At 32.5% G+C, this 25,376-nt stretch overlaps 1 protein-coding gene across 4 annotated transcripts; it reads left to right on the top strand.

Annotated features, from left to right (window-relative positions):
• On the top strand, positions 1–20,027 carry LOC143045351 (uncharacterized). Of its 4 annotated transcripts, none has more exons than XM_076217803.1 (8): positions 1–135; positions 580–702; positions 9,452–9,600; positions 11,100–11,175; positions 13,687–14,371; positions 14,659–14,745; positions 15,999–16,446; positions 19,293–20,027. In XM_076217803.1, the coding sequence occupies exons 2-8, from the start codon at positions 607–609 to the stop codon at positions 19,519–19,521; spliced, it is 1,770 nt and encodes a 589-aa protein (XP_076073918.1). In that variant the 5' UTR covers positions 1–135; positions 580–606; the 3' UTR covers positions 19,522–20,027. The 4 variants fall into 4 exon arrangements, with proteins under 4 accessions (XP_076073918.1, XP_076073916.1, XP_076073917.1 ...); XM_076217801.1 differs by having other exon boundaries at positions 15,999–16,578; XM_076217802.1 differs by lacking the exon at positions 14,659–14,745 and having other exon boundaries at positions 15,999–16,578.
• The last annotated feature ends 5,349 nt before the right edge of the window (positions 20,028–25,376 follow it).

Below are 25,376 nucleotides of genomic sequence, written 5' to 3'. Positions count from 1 at the left end.
AATATAATGATGAAGTAGATTGTGTTCATATGTAGGTGATTAACTACACGGATATGATATAACACTTGTAAGAAATAGTAACCTATCTGGTATCCAACACAGTTCACTATCAGGAGGGACACGGCAAACGTCGGGGTAAGAATTCTTTGAAATATTGGTAGTGCCTTCTGAAGTTAATTCATTTTGTCAGGAAGACGATTTTTACGATTTTTTTTCTCTTTAGTTCAATCGTTGTGTCGGGACTTTTTTTTTAGATAAATGATTTATCACCTTTCACTGTTAAGATGGAATAAGAAGACTGAATTTTAAATCTATCAAGTAAAACTATCAAAACAAATAAAAACGCATTATTGCATATTTGCTTTGTAATTTTCACATTAATTACAATGAAAAATAAATCACTTGAAATGTAACATACTATCTTATGTATTGGCAGGATGTTGCTATGATTATTATCAATCTTCTTGTTTTTATATATGCTTTCTCGCATATTAGTTGGCATTCGCTAAGTAAATTCCATTATCTCTACTGTGCCTCGATTTCGACGGGAAGGTGTAACTGATCTGTTTACTATTCCAGGATGGTGCCTAGAATTTGACAATCAAAATGCTGGTGAAGTTGTACCGGGACTCGTTCGAAACCCCCTGGGGATTCCGTCTACAGGGTGGAAAGGATTTAAATCAACCCTTGGTTCTACAAAGGGTAGGTGATTATAGTTGTAGTGCATGGCTTTACCATATATAGTCGGCAGGTGAAGCTTGATACGTGGGTTAGCCCAGGTGAGAGAACACTGCCGGCTTCCGCTTCGGAGTCTGTCGTTGATTATTACATCGACATTAATAAGAAAATACAACGACGTTAGCCTCTTTCTCAACCTCCCTTCCACTTCCTTGGTGCGGCAAGGGTGAGTAACATTTTCGTCCTTCTGCATGTCTAGATTTACCTGTGGTTGACAAGGGACACTACCTTTAAGTTAGTTACTTTAATGTCAACCATCATTTAACATGTAAAATCTGTTAAGTCATTATTAACACTTAGCATGCATGCTTTGAAATTATATGATCTGTAATTAGAAACCGAACATCTGGAAGACGTGTGCATCTCTCTTTAAGGAGCCAGGTATTCGGGGTTCAGTGCAGGTAGTTGCCGTTTGTCCAGTGCGGTCAGTTCAAATGTTTAAACATTGGTCTGACATATCTATTATGTTCGTCTTTGAAAATAAAATGTCGTATTTTGAATCGATATACGTGCATCGCTGGATATATGCACTTATTTAATCAAGGCTAAGTAAAGATGCCACTTTTTGATATTTAAATTGTATGTTTGGGGGATGATACGATTTAAAAAAATTAAATGGTATGCATTTGTCACGTGTGTCTGTGTGACGTTATTATCGTACATTTATCGGCTTTCATAATTTGTTTGACCAAACGTCAATTAACGTTTGAAAACTTTTTTTTTTTAATTGAATGTCTTAAATAAATTATTCACAACTAACTACAAATTAATTAAAACTATGATATAAATTCAAAATGTTGAAATGAAATTAAAAGACATTGAAATTATTTCGGACTTTAATATATATCGTACTACAATATATTAGCCAAAGAGATTTTTAGTATACATAATTAGCTGATTTGTACATGCTCCGACTACATGTCGTGTAATAGCACACATAGCTCGTACATGTACAAATAATTGGTACTGATTCTATTTTATGGATTAGCGAAGGCCTTGGTTGCAAATTCTTTAACTTATGATATTCAAAATGACTTTTAGTATTTGAAATATGTGTCTTTTTTTGAGTATATTTGAATAAGATTTGGTCGTGTATTTTATAATTACCATGAATTGAATGCATAATCTCTTTTTCTAAATTCTCTTTGATTTAGTTTCAACAGATTTTTGATACAACAAGCCAACATTCCGATTCTTATATTTTGTAACTTGATGAAAAGACCCTCTTTTAAAATCCTGAAACCTATTTTAAAGTTAAATGTACACGTATTTTATTTGATATGAATTAAATGAAATGTTGGATATGCGTCTACGAGACATCAACCCAACGATTAACTCAACGAAACACACAAGCATTTGACTCACTGGTACCTAACATGCGATGTTAAAATTAAACCATAAGTCTAGCTTCAGAGAATTCAGATGCCATCAACACATATGCTACAACTAAAGACAACCAAAGACTGTGTTCCTGTATTAAGTACAGTCGCATGACGATGTGGACAGTGTGTTTTCTTTATTCAGACTCCAACCCTTTTAATTTTCATATCGATCATGATGCCATTTTCCATGATAGAAAAATGTAAACTATCACAGAGGGTACCTCAGGTTTTTTTTTAAGTTCATATGTCCACCATGACACTTTAGAATTAATCTGCAGATATTAAAAGTCAACCAAATACTGTTTAACTACAAAATGTATGCTCCTGACTAAAAATGGACTTATGAATAAGTTTCTTATTTTGTTTTTAAATCTAAACCCTCTCAATTTTCTTATCAATCATTTGAATGACAAAATATGCCATTATCCATGAAAGAAATATGTAAACTATCACAAAAGGTCGCAGAAGGTACCCTAGTGGTTATAAAAATGCAGAACAATCAGAGTTCTGATTATAAGATGATCATTTCAGATGCCATATATCATATTGAAGACGTCTCTCTGACATCTGCAATCCATTATAAGCCAACATCCCCCGATCAGCATCGATTGGAAAGTTAGATATGAAATAATTAGCTTGTACAGATCAAACGTAATTAATCAATTAGAACGGCTACAACAATGAGCAATGATTGTATAATTCTTTAACTGATAGCATCCAGTTTCTTCATGTTACGCCTACATCTTTTTAAGAGTTTTACCACTTTTCAAGTACTGAATATTTGTGTTTCAGACATAAACTCATTAGCAGACAAATTTCGCTTAAATTCTATTTTAATGAAGTCTATATATAATTAGTAAGCCAAGAATATAGGAACGTTTTGGCAATGATTAAAAGACTACAAATTCAGTTATTGCAAAACTCAAATAAACTCTTGCAGTGTGATAAACTGCTCGGCACAATATTTCTCTTTCTGAAATGACCATATGCTTATAGAATATCTTATTGATATGAATTAGTCAATATACCAATATATCAATTCTGCATGTACCACCACTGCAAACTATGTAAATGAAAAAAAATATCCTAGTTGTTCTTCAATTTTGCACATTTGACTTTATAGTATCATTTATGAAGATCCGGACCAAGCAGAATGACAAATTTTTAATTTAAGTACAAAAAAATGCTTATCCACGAAACGATGCAAGATCTGCCCAACCTCATCCTTCGAAATGAATATAACATAAACATAGAAGAACTGTCAATAGTTCATCTTCATATTGAATTCTAGACTGGACTACTGATCAGACGTTCAACATAGAATTGTTGACTGATGGTCACAACTACATTAAACAGCTGACTGGTCACGGGTCCGACCTACATGGATGCCCGACTACCAGATAATATAACTAACTGTCCGTGATTTTTTATTTACCCAACTACTTGGGGCGGTACCATCATTTTGGTAAATTCGAAGGAATCTAGCATTTTTATGCCCCGGCAGTAGTGGAGGGTGCATTAAGTTTAAATCTTGTCCGTCTGTACGTACATGCTGTACCTTAGGTGTTTGTGGAGTAGACCCCCCTTTTTTATGTTTGTTTTTTTTATATTTTATTTGAAGATAATTTTCACATTTCAACTTATATTAACTTAGTTTTACTTTTTTGTATTTGGTCATACAATGTATATTCTTTTGGGTTTTTTTCAAAGGAGGTATAGGACATGTAGCAATAAGTCAAGTTCTTTCTTACAAGGGATCACCAAAGCTTTCCACATGTTATTTCATGGTCGAAAGACAACCTTAAACGGATATATCGAAGCAACAATGCTCCACATCAAACATAAATAAAATAGTATTTGTCCAAAACTAACTAAGAATTTCCAACATCAACGCACCGCAGCTTTCATTTTAACAGTAAAATAAAGACCGAAGGATAGTAAAATTGAGTTTATTACAAACAAAATGAAGAAATAGAACTTTTTTTTACGAAAATTGACCACTTACTTCTTTCAACACAAGTAATGTATGTGTGTGAATTTAAAAAATAAACATGATATCGCGATTTCGCGGATATATCATGCAACATTCTCTACATTTTAATTAAATTTGTCCATATGCCTGTTTATGTCTGTAGTACACATGAACTACTTCAACTGTTAAGTTCAATATTACCATGATAATCCTGGCTACTTGTCAAGGTAATGCACATTGTTTCTGATACTTGTCAGATGCTCCCTCATCCTCCCCCAATGACATGTTGACTACTGTAGGAATACATTCAATGAGAGGATCATTCAGTCATAGTTTATAATTAAACAAATGCTGTATACCACTTGGGTATAAATGTTGCACTATGCAGACTGCAAATTTTAGGATCATGAGTATATTATATTATGTAGAAAGAAAATTCACCTTGAAATAATTCCTTTTAATGGTAAACTAAATCAAGCTAAAGGTAACTACGAATGTCAACTTTCATATGAGCCTTTTCAACGAGTTGTTTTCAAAAATTCGAAAGGACTGTGGGAGAGTTGACAACACTATGTTTATGCCCCTTTTCACACCCAAATTTTTTACAAAACATTAAAAATGAAAATGAGAGGACGCTGACTAATTTGTAGACTGTCCCTTTTAGACTTTAGATACGTATTTTTCTTTCTTTTTTTTTTAAATTTTTTTCTCCTCCTCTTTCACCTTCTGGCACATGCATGCACTTTTCAGCCGACTCCTACACCCCTGATTTTATACTTAATTTACACATTCATGGCAATTTTCATTCTTTTAGAGTAGGTTTTAAATTTCAAGATTTGGCTCTAAATTACATTCTTCTTCTTAAAGATTGCCTTTCGTTCATTTTGGTCCAACGGACCAGTTATAGAGCTAATTTTATTACTTTCATCCTTATTTTCTGGTCTATTGCTATTCATATAAACTTAAACACCTCAACTGAAACAATTTGAACAATTTGAGCAACAAGGCATGGAAAGTGATGCATACAATTGTATGTGTTTATTCTGATTGGTTCAAAACGAGTCTGCACAGACAATTCTTGCTTCTAAGTGATATTTTTAAATCTCTCTCGAAACTGCGTCTCCTTGACAAGACATGATATGTCAACTTACATTCTTATAAACCACATTGGAAAAAGCAAAATATCAAAAACATCGAACAGCATAACAAGATATGACTACCTTCGTGATGATGGCACATACGTTCGGATTATCAAACCACATTAGAAAAAGCAAATTATCATGGTAAAAACATCGAACATCAAGGAAAATTCAAAACGGAAAGTCACTAACCAATGGCAAAATCAAAAGCTCAAATCATCGTCATCTTTAAATCTTCAATGGTATAGTCTGACCTAAAAATAATAAGTATAAATTATGAAAGTTTTTGTATATAAATTGTCACTTGGTTTTTGGGGTAAAATTTGATTACAAAATGAAATTCTTTATTCAATTAATTAGTGAATGTTCACATATCTTCTTTGGCATTAAAAGATCAGATCTTAAAAAAGCATGAATAAAATTAAAAAAATGAATATACATATCGGATAAGGTGGTTCGTACAAAAGTCTCTTCTGTTAGATCAATTTGCAAGTTGTTTAAGAATACTCAACATTTTTCTGTATTGCATACAACAAAAGAAAATTAAGATACAGGCTAATTGGATGTTACTTTGGCATTACGTATCTAAATTATTGCTATGTATGCATTTTAGAATAAAAATACGTATTTTTTCACATGAAAACAAATAATCGAATAAATTCATATGAATGGAAAATATCTTGTAGACCTAGTTGCTTGGTTAACAAATATTTCGGCTTAACAAATAGCCATCGTCACTTTCAATAATTTTGACCTGATGCAATCAAATGCTCTATTTATTAAAAATTTAATAAATAAATTTCAATAAATAATTCTAAAATTAACAAAAGAAAGTAATATGTCGTCATATATGATATGGGATACCGAGGATAACAGCTAAAGAAAATACGCAGTGATGAGTTCCGTTAAAAAATGGAAATCCAATTAAAATGTTCACAACTGTCACTATCGAATAAGACACGAAGGTTATAGCATAATGTTGTACACAACTTCGCTTATCTTCAAGTATTCTACAATAAAAAAAATTGATGTGGTGACATGTTGCAACAAGTTGCCAACTGAACAGCCGGCATTATTCATTTATGTTTTTTTTTCTTCTGAACAGACTGTACCCTAACTACATGTAATGTTAGAATTGATTAGTAAAGTATTAAGCAGATCTGATCTCTAGGCACCATTATGATATTACATGTCTTCTCAATAAATTCCTGATATCTTGTCTTCCTTGTCTTAATTATTATTAATAATGAAGCTAATTCGTTATGTATAAATGAATTAGTTTATGAAGATGTATTGGGGGCAGTGACCAGTATTAGTAATGGCTCATATTAGAGTGTTTACTCGGTCTGGGAGTGAGCCTGTCGATATCAGAGTAAGCAGGGAATTGAGAGATATAACGGTAAGATTGTCCTCTGCATGACTTTCCGTGCTTGCAAACGAACTAATTGCTTGGTTGCAATTATACGTGTATAACCTTCAAAATAATATCGAAGGTTGTCTGCTAGGTTTTCTTTTCGATGTTAAATTAACAACGTGTTATTTTCTTTCTTTCTATAAGACCAGATGCAATCAAATTCTCTTTTTAGAATTGAATAAAGTTTCAATAAATAATTCTAAAAATATCAGAATAAAGTTTTATAATTTATTATTAATAATTTATCAACTATTAAATTTGTATAAAAATCAACTTGATAATCTCTGCACCAGCTGGCGCAGTAAATCACATTTAATCAAATTAAAATTTTCGTTAAGATATGGAAAAATGTTTATTTGTATAATGTAAAATATTGATAAATATTTACCCTAACTGAACCCCAAGATGAAAACGAGAGATAGTTTCATCACTTTCATCTTACAGTTTGGCACCATTCCATTATTTTTCTATTAATAATGTTCGGTAAATCTATAGACACCTACATTGTTTCATACAAATGTATTATAGTTGATGGCTTGCACTAGCATTCAGCTATGTGTACACACCAAGTGTTTTGATAATAAGTTATAATCATTAAAAAGTTATTTCTCTAAAATGCACTTTATCATGTACTATGTATTTTCAGAGAAAGAAAATCCCCCTTAACCTTTATGTCTAGCTCTTTAGAGAGGAATAAAGTAAAACCAGGTTTGCTGTTCGATTTTTTATTTTTAGTAAGATTAGAATATTGGAATTACTCGAAGTTTCCTTTTTATTCAATGTATTAGGCAATATGTCACTTGATATGTCTATGACTTTTTAGTTTTCACCTCTCTTTTATGTAGCTGAGAGAAACATTTTCTCTGTTTAGTTTCAAAAACAACCGATTTTCAAACTGACATTGCATAAACATATCAATGTTGTAATAATATCCTTGAATTTTTGGCTAAATTTTTTGAAAACGTTCCAGATGCTCGATTTTTATATACCTTAATATAAACTATTTGCAGAATATTGCACTTTTCGAAAATTTTAGACGTGACTGTAGATAATATATGTGAAATATGTACCATTCTTTTGGTCTCTGGTCGAAAGATTTCTTATAAGTAATCGTACCATATCTTCTCATCTTATATTGACCAACGATTTGTATAGTGATATACACTATACAAATCCTTGTATATGGATACCACCATAATTTTGGTTAGGTGAGCTATGCATACAGGACTATGCATAGCATAATCATTGATTCCGTCCGTTACGTTCGTTAGTCCGTATGTTTTATCTCCCAAATTCTTAAAACAAGTGACTGAATTTAAATGAAACATTCAAGATACACTATATTTTTTTTTATATCTAAATGATTTATGATTTGTTTTCTTTAAGCATAACACTGACTTCGCGTTACCTATAGAAACTGAGGTGTTTACTACATTTTGCTGAGAAATTATAACACTACATTAACTAGAAAGTTCTGCTAATTTGTTAGCTCAGCAATATACTGTTCGTATCAATCATTCTTACGTATCTATAGTGCAATGTAATTCTATCAGCCAATTAATTCTTAACAGTGCAATATGACGTTTATTTTATTTTTGGGAGATACTTCTATGTTTATTCTATGATGATTTACCATGGTATATGTCTCACTCTATGACTAGTAAGGTTTGTAGAGAGGTGAAAGATACCCAGTGGATATTAAATAAAGTCAACGGTGTTCAAAATTTCATGAGTGGAAAACAAACTGACATTGTCATGGCAAAAAAAACGAAACAACGAAAAGACAAACATCAGTACACAAAACACAGCATAGAAAGTAAATTAAACACTAAACAACACTAACCCACCAATAACCGAGGGAGATCTCAGGTTCTCTGGCGGATACATAGATTCTGCTTACCAAAGTGAACCACTTCGATTGTATTGCATTCCAGCAATAGGGGAATTATAAAATCAGCGAGAGTCTAAATGAATAGAACATGTACAAGATCAACAACACTATAGCAATTAAAACGTTGAATTACATAAGTTGGAGTATTTCAATAAAATGTTCATCAAGAGATCTAAATATACAAAACTCACTATCATGAATAGGTATATCAAGAGATCTAACTATTCAATAATCTATATAAAAAAGGGTAATAAAGATATCTTGATATACAATAAACTTTTATCATTGGAAAGATAATAAAGATATGTATATATACAATACGTTTTATTAGAAATGAAAATGGTTAATACAGATATCTAAATATACAATAATCACTATCATAAAAAGATATAAAATGTACAATAATAAAATATTTCATGATGCACTGTATCAGTTTTTTTTTTTACATAATTGGTTCTATTGATAAATAAAGACGTTGGATACACACAAAGGAGACAACAGGACAACATCACAAGTGAAGTATGTCACTGTAAAAAAAAACAATGATTTGCATATTCTAACTCTTACTATACAAATTCTTGATTAAACGATGGACAATTACTCTAAATCGCAGGCCACAAAGAGAGGACAACTATTATTCTGGGTCTCACATAAGATCATATAAACATAGAAAGTGATTTGTAGATTTTCTAGCTTCAAAACCTCTCTCGATTAGGGTTCAATGGAAAATCTAGCTTAGTCATATCTACTTGTGCTGTAACATTTTTTTTTGTGTGGAAAAGATAGACTGCAGAGTAAGTTTCACAAGGAGCAGTACTTTTACCCGTGCTTTGCCTTGTATAGGATCGACATTAAATATAATATACAAGACATTTTTGGTTTTACAGTAACTATTTCTGTATCTTTTCATTTCAGGTATTTTCGAACAGTCCTGCGGAGGGGGAACTTCAAAGGGGAGATATTATCCTTTCCATTAACGGACGTGACTCCGGAAGTTTTACCCACAAACAGGCACAAGATACCATCAAGTTTGCCGGTGGCCAGATAGACATTAACGTCCAAAGGTATATCATTGTACGACCTAATATAACAATCTTTTCAAAAACAGTACTAATTATAAGCCTTATATACGTTATAGATAGATTTATAATTTTCTTTCCTAACAAGCCAACAGTATCGATGGTATCAAGTTAGTTTGAAGGTTTTCAAACTATCTGATTCGATTTACGATCTGTCCAAAAAATACTGTACAAGTGGTATTTGCCTCATCTTGTTCTGCTAAGCAAACATCATTTGAAAGCAAACCAATGTGCCTTTTACACGATAAAATACTGCCCAGAGAATCTGATACATACAAAAAGGGGTTCACATTCATATCACATAAAACCATGTACTTTTTGTTCTAAATATGGTGGAAATATTTCCTTAATTATGTCACATTCTTAACATATGTAGCAACTAGGTTAAAATCACTATTTCGAAAATCAAAGAAAAAGTCTGTTTCTTGTAGGAAAAAGGTAAAATCACTGATCTCCGAGGCAAATTCAAAACGGAAAGTTCCTAATCAAATGATAGAACACATCAAAAGAATGCACAACAACTGAGTATTTGCCTCATCTTGTTCTGCTAAGTGGTCAAGACATATTCCTGACTTGGTACACGCATTTTCATATGTAGAAAATGGTGGATTGAACCTGGTTTAATAGCGCTAAACCTCTCACTTGTATGACAGTAGCATTAAATTCCATTATATTTACAACATTGCGTGAACAAAACAGACACAATAGGTAAAATTGTCAAAATAGGGGTACAGCAGTAATCACCGTGTCACAATAAAAACAAGCAAATATTTAACAAAGAAGCGCACTATTTAACAAAGAAGCACAAAAAACCCTATTTGGTTATGCAGTCCTTTCCGTTCGATTGAACTTGTCAAAATTTTCAAAGGTTGATCGTTTTTTTCGTTAACCAAAGCTATAAATATGACACATCAATATAATATTTGTAAATTTGACATATTGCCCTGTACAAGTTTAATGATTAATATATTAATTTGACAATTTGTTGATACTGATCAAAGTTATAAACAGACATTTTTATTGAGATTTTAACAACATTTCAATAATGATGTTCAATAAGAGATGCGATGTTATACGAAGGTAGGAAAGAAAGGACAGAAACATCATCAAGGAATGTATTGATCGACTTCAAAGACTTTCAATTTGTCTGGTTGCGTATTAACGTACTACTGGCATTATTTGTAATTTTGCAACGGTATAAACAAACATATAAAAACAAAATGTATGTATATTTATATATATTCTGAGAGTATTTGGATTCAAAGATTTTATATATTTTTTTATCTGTCAGTATATTTATCTGTGATATTATCTTTTCGATAGAGAAATTGTTTTTCATTCAAGTATATAAAAAAAAAGAAGATGTGGTATGATTGTCAATGAGACAACTCTCCACAAGAGACCACCATGCCATAGAAATTAACTACTATAGGTCACCGTACAACGTCACAACTTTCAGAATTATGTTTTATTTTAAATTACAGACCGTCCCCAGGAAGTGTTCATATTCAGCCACTACAACCGGCCAGTCCGACAAGGGCACCATCAAACTTCTTTGGCGTAAGTACTGTGTTTTACAGCATTGTAAAAGTTAACAGTAACTCAATTTATTAAGATGAAAGAATAACACTCGCCATCTGTTTTGTATTTTTATGTGTATGTGTAAATAATACGAATACTTGTTTTATCTACAATACCAGACTACTAGAACAATCAATATAATAGATAACAACATTCATGCAGTAATGCAGATATGATAGTAAGCGGACATTAGAAAAAGTGTTAATGTTGATGGGACAAGCAAAACAAATACACATCTATAAAACTCACGCTTTTGTCCAAGATACAAACTTATAAACGAACTATTTGCAATACCGAAAACAATGATTAAAAAAAGCTACTTTAAATAATAATAATTACATTAGATGTATGTTTCATTATAATACTTTATTCTGATTGGCTAATTGCACATCACATGTTATTCCTTCAGCAATTGCAACACTCAATAAAACTTATCATCCATGATAAGACGTGGTCCCACAATAAAATGCACAGGTGAATCAAATAAAAACACATATATAAAATTCGTGATTTCATGATCATAGCTTAAGTTGTAATTATAAGTATTGAATGCTTCTTTTTGTAACTTCATAGTGTTGTAAAAGCGTTGACCGTGCGCACATTTTTAGAATGAAGCAAAATGTACTTCGGTCAACGCTTTTACACCCCAATGAAGTTACAAAAAGAAGCAGCCCCTAGCACCGACTTGGGTAGAATTCTTTACAAAAAATATTATAAATTACATAGTTACTTTAATCTGGGAAAATTATACTATCAATAATCCGCTATCGGGGCAATGAAAATTCAACAGATTGAGCACTTTCCAGTCCCGTTAGTATTTATATCCATTTGGACTACGAACTATCTACGAACAATGGGTCAACTAGTGTAAGAACATTACTGTCTTTAGTTGGTATGGCTGATAACTTTCAACAAATGCAAAAATGTGATATTAATAATGTCAGAAAAAATCTTTTGGACATATGTGCAACAAAATGGCATACAAACTTATCTAACTTTCCGAAAATACGTACAGATAGAACATTTAAATCTACATACAATGTTAAACAAAATTTAAAACGTAGAGAAAGATCTGAGTACTGGCCCAATTTAGATGTGGCATTCTTCCGCTAAGATTAGAAACATGACGTTTTGTTGGTGAGCCTGAATACCAACGGATATGTAGAATGTGCAACTCCGTACATGTTGAAAATGAACTACACTTTCTGATTGAATGCCAATTATACAATGAACTACGTATTCACTTATTTTCTGGACTTAGTGAATTTGAATAACAGTGAAAAGTTAAATTTATTATCGTCAGATTATCCTCGAAAAACAGCTCGATACTTAGAACAATCATTAACAAAACGCAGACAACACTTATATTTAAATAATTAACATGCATATAAAATACCTGATGACAATCTGAATTAATACTATTGTATCTATTTGAAGTGACTTGTAGGTACATTGGGCCGGGTGTAATTTAATTGAAATATTTCAATATTATACATATTTTGTTATAGACAATGTCACATATTTGAATTGTATTGTATTGTATTGTATATGATAGTCACAGGTTTAATTCATAAAAATAGCATGAAAAAACACTGAAAAATAATATATTAATCGCAATAACGTTAACATTATCGATATTGGGATAAAAAAGGCTGGATTTACCACAAATTGTTTTTTAATCGTCATCGATATTTTGCTTACCATTACACTGTTAATACACTGTAAATATTTTCTCTAGATGATAGATGAGACATTTTCCATTATCTGCCTCGTTCTTATTCGTTATTATAAATGAAATGAGAGGCAGTGAAATGTAACCAAAGCAGATCAGTATATGCTTACCCTTCGATGGAAGTCTTTTTTTGAACTCTTCTGAGTTGCAACCGAGTCAACTAAATTATTTGGGGAGTTCATGTTATTCAATATTTAGTTTTTTTAGAGCTTATGAGAGCTTCTATAACCCTGTCAGGATTTGTTACTCCATCATAAATACTTGAGCTCCCCTTCGGTGTTAGTGTTTTTGTCGCTCAATCTTTGGTTTTCTATTTCATTGTTTTGTCTTTTTCTCAATGTTGAAGCAATTGTGTCTGTATTCTGTTAGTCTTTACACCTATTTATTCGACCAGCTCACATGGGTTGTGCTGTCCCTTTGGCACTGTCGTGGTTTTTTTTTTACACATTTTGTAAGAACATGATATTACACGGTAGTTAGCATTATAATGTGTGGCTTGGTTTTAGTTTGCATTAAATAATTCAATCGGATTGTCATCTGTAGAAGTCTTCCATTTTTGAACAAAATTCTTTAAAGATATTTACTTTATGTATGCACAACACAACACACATATGCGTCCAAAAAACTTTAAGAGAGGGGATAAGGTATCAGTACATTTTGGCGTACATGGTAAAATTATGTCGTTCATGGCAATTGATAGGTTAATATATACTTGTATGAGGATATTTTTGTTAAATGTTTGTTTCAAATACTTTTAGAGACGAACTTCCGATACAACTCATACGAACATGCCGCCACCACCAATTGCTGGTCACAAGCCCAGGAAAGTCACTCTAAACAAGTTTGGAGGAGGAACAACATCATTTGGACAATCTTTTAAAAAAACGACAACTACAAATAGTTGGCAACCTGTATCAGGTCCTGGATCTTCTCAGGGTATGATGGGCCGAGTGCAAGATAGTTTAGACAGCGCTTTATCGCCTACTAGTCCCCCACAAGGAAGCTACTATCAACAACAACCACAGTTTCAACAGCAACCCCAGTATCAACAACAACAACAGCAATATAGACCTCCACAACAGCAACAGTATCAACCCCCACCCCAGCAACAGTATCAGCCACCACCTCAACAACAGTATCGACCCCCACCCCAACAACAATACCAGCCTCCACCCCAGCAACAGTACCAACCTCCATCCCAGCAACAGTATCAACCTCCAACCCAGCAACAGTATCAACCTCCACCCCAGCAACAATATCAACCACCACCCCAGCAATACCAACAGCAACAAGAAGAGCCATACACACCAACGTTTCAGACTGTTGGAGATTTACAACCTGATTATGTCAGGGCTGAAGATCCTGTACCCGAGGAAGAATATGAATTTTCATCTGTAAGAGACAGAAAGAAACAGTTTGTAGACAAACCTGAGAGGGCACCTGGTAAGTTATTCACTACAATAAAGCTTGTATTAGATATTGTCAAATGTTGATTGGCTTTTAAGATATGTTGTAAATGGGTGATACAGCTGGTTGATTGAAGCGATTGGTTTAAAATAATTAGTATATATTACTCTGTTTTGTTACATGACATTTGTCAAAATGTACAACGGAACTCACAGTTTTTTATATGCGCAATTGTTAAGAAAAAGTTTTGAAATTTTGTTTTGTCTTCGTCAACAACAGATTACCTTTGAGTTTAGCTATTTGTGATTTTTGATCGATTTTAGCTGGTCACATCGGACAAAATGGCGACGCAGATGACGATTATCCCCACTGTGCGGTGTGGGAAAGGCGGAAACTTTTTATGCCGAAAGGTGATGCATTTAGACTAGTTCCGCCCAGCATGGTCGTTGTATGTAGATTTATGCAATGCATAAATAAACCTCAATTTTCGAAGTATGTAAAAACATATTTGAAACATACTGTAGACATGCAAGTGTATTGCGTTCCTTTAATACGATCTGGAAGTTGGAAGTAGATTTACATTTTTTCTTTACAATAGTTATGAAGTATGACATTAGTGTAACATGTAGATAAGATAGATTTCCTTGGCAATCTGAATAATAAATTGATCCAAAAAAACTTGAAGATTTTGCAACATCTTTATTTGATAAAAAAAAACATTTTTAAAATCGAACAACTGTATGTATTCTTCTTAGTTATGAATTTTTGGCAGTCATGCAGTCTCTGCGTTCCTTTAAATCAACGCCATGTGTTTTGATTGTATAAAGATATACTTGCTATGTATGCTCTGTGTTAGATAGACGAATAGTGCTTATATCATATTCACGTTTTAGATTATGCATGCTACTTATAAATGCCAAAATCCAGCCCCAAATACAATTTGACCAGTTTCAGAAAAACAATTACAGTTTCAGAAAGAAAGAAAAAAAAACACACTCAGATATAAACACAACAAAAGCAAGAATATCAATTAATTATTGAAAATGACATTATAAACTATTTTTAAAGTCTTTTCTTCATTAAGAAAGAGACTTAATAGAATTATTGTGATAAATTATACTGAAAAAAATAGGAAAATGCACAAATGAGTCAATTTTAATTGAACACCAACTATGTTGCAAAGAATTGATAATTTATTTATTTATTGTTACTTTCAACGTTTGTCCATTTCAATATGTTTAGGCACAAAGCATGTCTGCATTAGTTTCTATATTGTAAATAGGAAAATGATTAACCATACAAATGTAACTAATTATGGACTTAATTTCCTAGGAATATTCATCCCAGTCCAGTAGTTTCCTAGGAAAGATAATGACATAATTTTACCTACCTAGATTCAGGGGGACACGTTTAAGTACTGGACGATGTTTTATTTTCTGTTACATAATTATGCAGTTTAATGTTCAATTAACTATATATCTATAAAAGAATAATATGTGTGCAGTTGTAAAACAAGGAAATTTTTATCCAACTCGTACCATCTACAATTTTTAAAATGAACAAGACTTGAAAATAACTGTTTTCAGTTATGCAGACCATTTATCTATTCCATTCAACCTCTGTCAAACTAACTATTGTATTTGATACCAAACTTTTTTTTCAGAACTTAGACGACAAAAGAAAAAGTTTACACAAAGTGTAGCACAAGGTTATGAAGCGTTTGGAACGGATTATTCCAAACCGAGACCACAACAACAAGAGAACACACGATTTCCTAGACCTGCTCCTCCAACACAGGTTCCAATTAATAGACCTCCTCCACAACCGGAAGTAGATGAAGGCCCCAAACCATGGACAGGTACTCTACGAAGTGAGAGTACAGGGGGAATTAAACCTTGGGAGGTAGAAGATCAGGAGTATATCATGCCTTCTCAGCTAGAAGCCATGAAACAACAGCAACGTAGTTCTAGACCGCAGACACGGCAACCACAACAACAACGACAACCACCTGCCGTATCTCCAAAACCAAAGGGGACATCACAACAAATCAAGGTGCAAGTGGCGAAACCTCAACAGTCTGCACCTGCACCAGCAAGACAGATAAGCATAAGGTCGGTCAATAATGAACCAGCTGAAGGTGGACCTAAAGCGGTTCACTTACAATATAATTCACCCATGGGTCTCTATTCAAGAGAAAACGTTGACAAGACATACCAAGCCCAAATTCAGGATGGTCCGGAGGAGTAAGTTGTGATGTGCGCATGTGGTAGAATTAGTCTAAGAAGTCTTGCGCATGTCACCTAGCCTCCTTTTCCAGTTGACAAAATAGCAATTATGCTTTGACCAATTTGATAAAATTCTTTCCATATTTGATTTTGCATTTTCAAACAGTCGCAAATGTAAACATATTTAGTTTTTCTAAATCATTGAAGTAAACTTTTAATTTCAATAAAATGAGAAATATGGCCAACCTTCTATACATATATTGGTTTGACCAGAGACATTTCAAGAATATATATCAATATATGTTTAAGGTTTTACCCACACAATTATAATTATAAACTTATTTTTTTTTTTTTATATTAAAGAGTCTACGTGGATTTCAAATGTGTATATTTCCATGAAGTCAAACTTCATCGTAATATTTTGCCGCTGACAATATTTTTTAGAATTAGGATCGAGTCAGGCCAATCTTTTACCAACTCATGAATATATGTGTTCCTAGAATACATTTCCCCAAAAGTGTTACTTCTGATACATTTTATGGATAAATACTCAAAATTTGATAATAGCTATCACAATTGCAGTTTGAGTTCCTTTTAAGTATTTACAAGTTTGTCATATTTTTTGGAGAAACGATATTATTATTAAGACTGTTTGAAAATGGTTCCTTTTACAATGAATTCCGGAATATTTGGTCCTACCTTATCATACAAAATGTGTTATTATAAATTAAATGTAAAAACTATCCATTCCTCTTTTCCATCCCATTACAATGTTCAATACCAAGACATCCAAATAGTTTCCAAAATGATTTCTATACTAGACATTGTAGCTTATCTATTTGTACATAGGTACTGTATTTACCGAGCTTAAAATATGAACGCCTCACACTTTTGCTTTGATTTGAATTCAGTTTACTAAGTGAGTAGCTATTACCTTTGAGTGACAGAAAAATGGCGTTCCGCAAACTTTATATAGATATGCATACATTAGTTTCAAAGCGCATACAGTAACTTTAATACGATTAGTTTATTACAATGTTAACTATAAGTACTAGTTTCTTAACTCTATCAAGTACATGAAATACATTATTAACCACATTGCATTTGCATTTGCATGTAAGCATTGATTAATTATCATTACAATCACTTTTTTCTAACATCTATTAAGCATACATGTACACAAACCATGATAATTCCGTTACTTTTAGTCATTATTTTTACTCGAATAAGCCAGTTCTTTTGATTTTGATTTTGAAAGCAGACAATGCATTATTGAAATGAATTCTGAATTTAAAACAATTTTATTCAACTTTTGTAATAAGTCAGTGTCCATTCAATAAGATTGTGTTGTAACAATTTCTTAAAGCACGTTATATGCCAGAAAAAAAAACAGAAAAAAACAGACTGTATACGCTATTACTAATTTTTAAGCTCATATAATGGCCTTTAAATTAAAATATCCAAGTCATTTGAACTCTGACGGATAGTTGTCTCATTGACAATCATATCTCATCTCCTTATTTCATATTGAAAGTAATTAAAGATGATCGATTATCATGATATGAAAATAAAGCTTTTCTTAAAATAGTTATCAAAGGTACCAGGATTATAATTTTATACGCCAGACGCGCGTTTCGTCTACATAAGACTCATCAGTGACGCTCAGATCAAAATAGTTGTTAGCCAAACAAGTACAAAGTTGAAGAGCATTGAAAATATAAATGAATAAATAAAAGAAGTAATGAAGAAGAAAAAGTTTGATAATAAATACTTTTTATATAAAGAGGATACCATCATTAGTTAAACTCCACTTCCTGAAGGTTCTCATAATAATAATATTAACACATCTATAAAGCGAATAAAGTATTATATCTACATAATCAATTATACAGTACTAGTATATTTATTAATGGTACAACATACATGTAAGCTTTTCCCATGAACAAAAATAAAACATTGGTATCAAAATATGCCAAAGTAGTATATTCATCTTGATTTCCTTTGGAAAAACGGTTGAGGGATATGACAGTTGGTTTCTGTTCGTTTGATGTGTTTGAGCTTTTGATTTTGCCGTTTGATAAGTGACTTTCCGTTTTGAATTTCCTTTAGAGTTCGGTAATTTTGTTATATTACTTTTTATCTACTTTTTTCCATATTTGATACCTAGAATATTTAAATGTTTTCTTATTTAAATGAAAAATACTTTCGGCTTTGGAAGATGTAAAAATTTCTTTTCTGAACGTAAATTAATATATTGATTGAACTGTTTTTTTTTTCACTCTCTTGTAAACAGAAGGGAAACATGATATTACATGATTTAATAACAGGTGTTATAACCGCTTGATATTGAAATGCTTTGACCCTATTTAAACGGTTAGAAAATAAAGAATGATGATCTATTAATGAAGGGAACAATAGATTAGATATATAAATTAACACATTATAGTTTCAAGTAAAATGATACTTCAGAAAATGCCTGTACCAAGTAAGGGATATGATAGTTGTTATCCATTCGATTGATGTGTTTGATCTTTTGATTTTGCTGTTTGATTAGGGACTTCCCGTTTTGAATTTTCCTCGGAGTTAAGTATTTTTGTGATTTTTACTTTTTTAGTTCATCTTCTTCATTAACCTCATTCTCATTATCATATAGTCGTTGTCATTTCACCATCGTAGTCGTCATTTTCATAATCATCCGAGAAAATATAACGATTATATATTGTGCATTTTAGGACCTCTTCTACCGTCTCTAAACCACAGCAGCAGCAGCAGCAACAACAAAAAGATGGTGATCGGGATTGGAATCAGTCCTATGTTTATAAAATGGTGAAGGGGGAGAAAAAACGGGAGACAAAAACGTATCCTGGTCAAGCGCCTGTAACAACTCAGACTTATTCATCTAAGACGTATCAGACCGGACAGCCTACAGTTGATCAAACCTATGGTATTTCAGACTTTTGAGTACAAATACAAAAAGCTCTGAGCAAAGGACAAAACATGGGAGACAATATAATAAGGGAAACGTGCAATTGACTTTCAAGCTTATCAGTACTGTGATCATTTCGTAATTGAAAATATTTATTTATTTATAAATCATAATTTTGAACGCTTTTCATGTGTGTTGAAGAAAGGAAAAGGAGTGCTTGTAAAATAGTGTACAGAAAACTTTACATTAGAAAGAAGGAAAATTGGAATTGCATTCGGTTAAATTCTTAAACACCATTTTACAGATATTTTTTTATTTCGTTTGAGTCCCGATTTTCCTTTTTTGCTTTCGGGATTGTTAATTTTAGAATATATGTTTTAGTTAATTTATCAATGTTGATATATTTATATATATTTGTGAATAAATGTGAAGATGCAAAATGGAGGATACAATTTTACACGGCAAAATACTTTTTGAAAAATACAATCCTTATAAGAAAAATGATTTGTATCAGATTTAGAATAAATCATCATTTTAAAAATCTGCTTTTTTTACTCAACTTTAATATACTGTAAATTATTAGTATACTGACAACGAAATATGTTGTCCCTAATTTTAGAGAGAAAAACGCACTCCACGAAGAATGATCAAACAAATAAAAGAATAGCAGCTACCTCTTGATACTATGAGATGCCCGTAACATTGTTTCAACTCGTTAAGATTGTCTTGAAAATACACAGAAAATAATTTCTTTAATCATGACAACTAAGGGAAATCATGTGCACACGTTTGTTCTTTTATTTTCTGTCTTATTTGTTTTTGTCGTTGCATTGTAAATAGTTATCAAAGGTACCAAGCTTATAATTTAATACGCCTGACGCGTGTTTTGTCTATATAAGACCCATCAGTGACGTTCAGATTAAAATTGTTATAAAGCCAAACAAGTACAAAGTTGAAGAGCATTAAAATACCAAAACGCTGTGCCAAATACGAATTAGGTAATCTATGCCTAAGATAAAAAAAAATATCCTAAGTTAGCTTGTTTTCGGAATATGAGTTAGGATATTCCCTTGGCATCTTCGCCTTCTTTTTCAATTAGGTAAAATAACAAAAATACCGACTTTCAAGGAAAACTTAAATCGAAAAGTCCCTTATATTATGCGGTTTGAGTGTTGACCAATATAAAAGTAGATTTGACTGCGTCTGATCTTGGTTTTCTAAGATCAAATTCTATCTATATACATAATAAGTGACTGAAATTTAGGAAAAGAACAGACTTCGTGAAAAATTCAATTATTTTCAGTTTATTCTGATCAACACCACCTGAGTTGATAAGTCAATGTCAATAAAAATGAGTGGTACACTATCATTTCAAGATACTGAAGCTAGCCTTTCTGTCGAATTCTACAAATTAGATCAGACATTAATAAAAATTCGTGCAACATTTTGTATCTTTACCAAACATATTGCATCCAATATTTTCAAGCACAGAATGAAACGAGAGTGCTGTACCCTGAATAATATAAATTCTATATTGCTTGTTCTTGTTCATCGTTCACATACAAACACAATAAAACTTTTTATGTTAATACCGAAGACCTTGACATCATAAACAATGAACAACTTTGAGAGTTTAGTCTAAATATATTTATTTATAGTGGATTGGGAAACAAGTTATTGCAACTTAAATTTATCCTTTTCCAAATGAGATATCATAGGTCCGTAAAATCAAATTCTCCAGTCATTCACCTCGATAAGAAATGACTGAGGGATACCGGAAAACAGGATCCAGATGTACAAAGCTACAGGCAATGTATTTGAAATGATCATGGCGACTGTTCGGTCATGCATACAGAGGCCCATTCAAAATCTACGATATTCAATGACCATATGGTTTCGAACCCTTTCATAAAACCCAAGTTTATAAATTCTATAATTCTCTCCACGACAAGTATTTTATACCAGTAGACAAGGCCTCTAATTGTTGTATTAATAGTGTTTGATTTATACCCAAAAAGGATTTAATAATAACTTGGAATTCAAAGCAACTCTAGGAATCCTACTTATTCCCCTACCTCCTATTTCAATTATTAGTGATTATTTTCCGTCTTTATACCTGATTGGTACAATTAACAACATCCTTACTAAGAACGATATCTAGCCAGGTTGTCAAGATGATCGATAAACGTCTTAAGTTTTTACCACCTTTATTTCTACAGTACAGGATGCCAAATTAAAAATATTGTGATGATGTATATTCAACTAGCGGTGTTAAGCAGATGTGGATTCTTCAACAGTTTAATATCTACCACAAAAATCAAAATGGCATACAGACAAAGCGTATACCGGTAAGCAAAAATAAAAGACAAGAATACAAAATTATCACAGCGCAACAACACATTGGCTGGATGCATAAGAACCCATCCACTCCAAATGGGTATTACCAAAAATGAACTAAACAGTAAAGGTCAATAAAGTACAACGACAAATAAAAGAACATTATAGCAAAAAAGTATTTGAATAAGCAACGTCTGTACCTAGAATCTATACGTTAAGACCATCATATATAATTTTTGAATTGATACAATCAGAAACATCAGCATACTGAGCATTTGTTCCTCTGTATAGCAAGGCTTACCTTTTTGTTCACTATTAATAAAATATTCCGAATGGTTTCCCAAAATAATAAATCTATAGTCACATAAACCCTAAGAGACAAAAAGAAAGAAAAAAACACCTTCCAAGGTTTTAAAATTTCACTTAAGGTTATTATACTGATTATGTTTTGTCACTCAATTAATAGCCAATATCACAAAGAGGGCTAGCATCTATAATATATCCAATTGAATATGAGTTACAACCGAAACTATTATGTCGCATTTATATCTTGAAGTTTTCCTTCATATTGACACATGGACGACTACAAACTAGTATATATGACAATCGGGAGTATTTCCAAATAGTTTTCATTCACCGAGGGTATCACCAGCCCAGAAGTCAGCACTTCTGTGTTGACATTAATTATTTTTCATATGGTCATTCTTATAATTTAACTGTTTACTTTTTTGGGGGCTTTTTCTACCTCCGGAAAAGATTACCTTAGCTGTATTTGGATTTTTTGTGATCCTCAATTCTCTTCAATTTCGTTACATAATTGGCCTTTTGAAAAAAATATATTCGAGCCTCTCTAATGAGTCTTTTGTAGACGAAACGCGCGTCTGGCTCAACTGCAAAATTTCAATTCTGGTATCAATGATGAGTTTATTGTCAGCTGTTCTATCGAAAGATTCTTAACATTGACAGATAAAGCCTCAAGTTTAAACCTCCTGGTTGCACATAAGCAAGTTCTCTCAGTAATATATGAATCGACTGACTTCGTTATAGCTTGTGAACTTGGCATTGTCGACAATAATTTACCGATGTTCAATACCACTTCTCTATGAAATGTGTCTATCAAGGGTCAATTTTTATAAAATAGGTATTGATATTTTACTCTGTCATCCAACATATAACTACAGATATAACTACAAAACCACAACTGTAACAGCAGAATAGTGCTCAACTTCCTATTTGGTTTTGCCTTCCACCCGTTTTAAAATGAAAGTTACGTAGACCAAACGCGCGTCTGACGTAACGAATTTTATGAATCTTTGATAAGTTTTGTTATACTAACAAACATGAAAGATATAATTTTTATTAAGTTTATTTATACATATGGTTGGATTATGAACTAGCTCTATGCAAATGCGATATGACTCGAAGATCAGTACTGTTTTGTCTTTTGTCTTTTTGTGTTTGCGCTAAAGACCGAACTAATGAGTCAAACCTTCTTTAACTGATTTGTACCGTGTTACATCATTGTTCATTCTTGATGTCCCTATCTTCTCTTGCATCAGTATACAACATTTGTTATCAACGTCTCATTGTTAATTTTTCTCTTGTTCCGTTGATTGATAAAGTTTTATTTTGTCACTTGTCATGGACTTCCTCCTTATGAAATTACCTTTGAGTTGGTATATGATAAATAAAATGGCCAACATCGATACAAATATCTTGATTTGAAGGGATAAACACTTTGATTCGAAGAAAGAGTTCTCTTACACTGGCATCATTAATATGCGTACACGAAACATATCATCTGATGGTATAATCAACTCAGAAGTCAGTTCCGTACTGACATGATTTACACGGATAACATTACAATAGTTGTCCGTTTATTAATTTTTCAATCAAAAAGTTTCAACTTCCTCAGGTAAATTTGACCTTAAATTAATTCGATTATTTTTCATGTACTTTTTGTCATCTTCAACGGATTTGGTTATTAAATATCTTTGGCTTTCACATATTCCACTTTGAGCGTTCCTGATAAAGGTAACTCCGGAACAGGGCTTCGGACGCATGAAATTTATAACGTGTTGTTTTGATTTTTTTTTTAACATAATTTAATATTAAATTTTGAATTCTACACAATAAACCACTAAGGTTGGTGGTCTACTATAGTACATATCGTACATCTTAGTTTGTCATAATAAAATTAACGGTACCAATTTTCTTGCACCAGATGCGCATTTCATGTCTCTTCAGTGATGCTCATAACTTATAATAGTACGAAAGTGTTAATTATTTTGGAAAACATTTTGGATTTCCAATGACTGGTATATAAATTGAGATTTGCAGATTATAATATTAAAATTAAAAAATATTTGAATGATTTAAAACTAGAGGCTCTCAAGAGCCTGTATCGCTCACCTGATTCTACTTGGGTTTTTGAAATCATATGAAAAAATATAAAATTTGGCTAAAAGTGACAACACAACCTCATTGATAAGGAAAGGAACATGTTTAATTTCATTCAAAAGTCCCCCACTGGCGGCCATCTTGGATGGCGGATCGGCTACAAAGTAACAACACTTGGTCAGCACCTCATAAGGAACATTCATGCCATGTTTGGTTTTATTCCATTCAGTGGTTCTCTAAAAGAAGTCATTTGTATGCATTTCCAATAGGGTCCTATGTTAAACTAAGTCCCCCGCTGGCGTCCATCTTGGATAATGGATCGGCTACAAAGTAACAACACTTGGTCAGCACCACATTAGGAACATTCATGCCATGTTTGATTTCATTCCATTCAGTAGTTCTCTAAAAGAAGTCATTTGTATGCATTTCCAATAGGGTCCTATGTTAAACTAAGTCCCTGCTGGCGACCATCTTGGATGATGGATTGGCTACAAAGTAACAACACTTGGTCAGCACTCCATAAGGAACATTCATGCCATGTTTGATTTCATTCCATTCAGTGGTTCTCTAAAAGAAGTCATTTGTATGCATTTCCCATAGGGTCCTATGTTAAACTAAGTCCCCCGCTGGCGGCCATCTTGGATGATGGATCGGCTACAAAGTAACAACACTTGGTCAGCACCTCATAAGGAACATTCATGCCATGTTTGGTTCCATTCCATTCAGTGGTTCTCTAGAAGAAGTTCAAAATGTAAATTGTTAACGACGACGACGACGACGGACGACGACGACGGACGACGGACGCCAAGTGGTGAGAAAAGCTCACTTGGCCCTTCGGGCCAGGTGAGCTAAAAAAGAGTTAAGATTTTTTTTCTCATTTGATATAAATAAAGGCAACAGTAGTATTCTACTGTTCAATGGTAAAAATTGGTCAAACACTTAGTAATATTAGAAGGTTACACTTCTTCTTATATCAACTATAAGGATTACAGCATTGACAAAAATCAAAGTCATAGCATTGCTACAGTCACGTATGGTATATTGGCCAAATGTTATACAACTGTTGATTAAAGGAAAGGCTTGATTCCTGCTTAATGTCAATGTCAAAGAGCAAAGTCATAACAATATTTCTGCAACTAAATCCTGATAAGGC

The sequence above is a fragment of the Mytilus galloprovincialis genome, chromosome 9 (assembly GCF_965363235.1).
Source record: "Mytilus galloprovincialis chromosome 9, xbMytGall1.hap1.1, whole genome shotgun sequence".
Classification (NCBI taxonomy): domain Eukaryota; kingdom Metazoa; phylum Mollusca; class Bivalvia; order Mytilida; family Mytilidae; genus Mytilus; species Mytilus galloprovincialis.
The sequence above is the reverse complement of the archived record's forward strand: the minus strand, read 5'-3'. Positions and strand labels throughout refer to the sequence as shown.

What these genes read in the sequence shown, in the direction of transcription:
- LOC143045351 (XM_076217801.1), top strand. Translation starts at nt 607, where the DNA reads ATGCTGGTGAAGTTGTACCGGGACTCGTTCGAAACCCCCTGGGGATTC. An exon ending in CACCATCAAACTTCTTTGGC is followed by an intron (nt 11,176 to 13,686) that starts GTAAGTACTGTG and finishes AAATACTTTTAG; the next exon opens with AGACGAACTTCCGATACAAC. An exon ending in ATTCAGGATGGTCCGGAGGA is followed by an intron (nt 16,579 to 19,292) that starts GTAAGTTGTGAT and finishes TGTGCATTTTAG; the next exon opens with GACCTCTTCTACCGTCTCTA.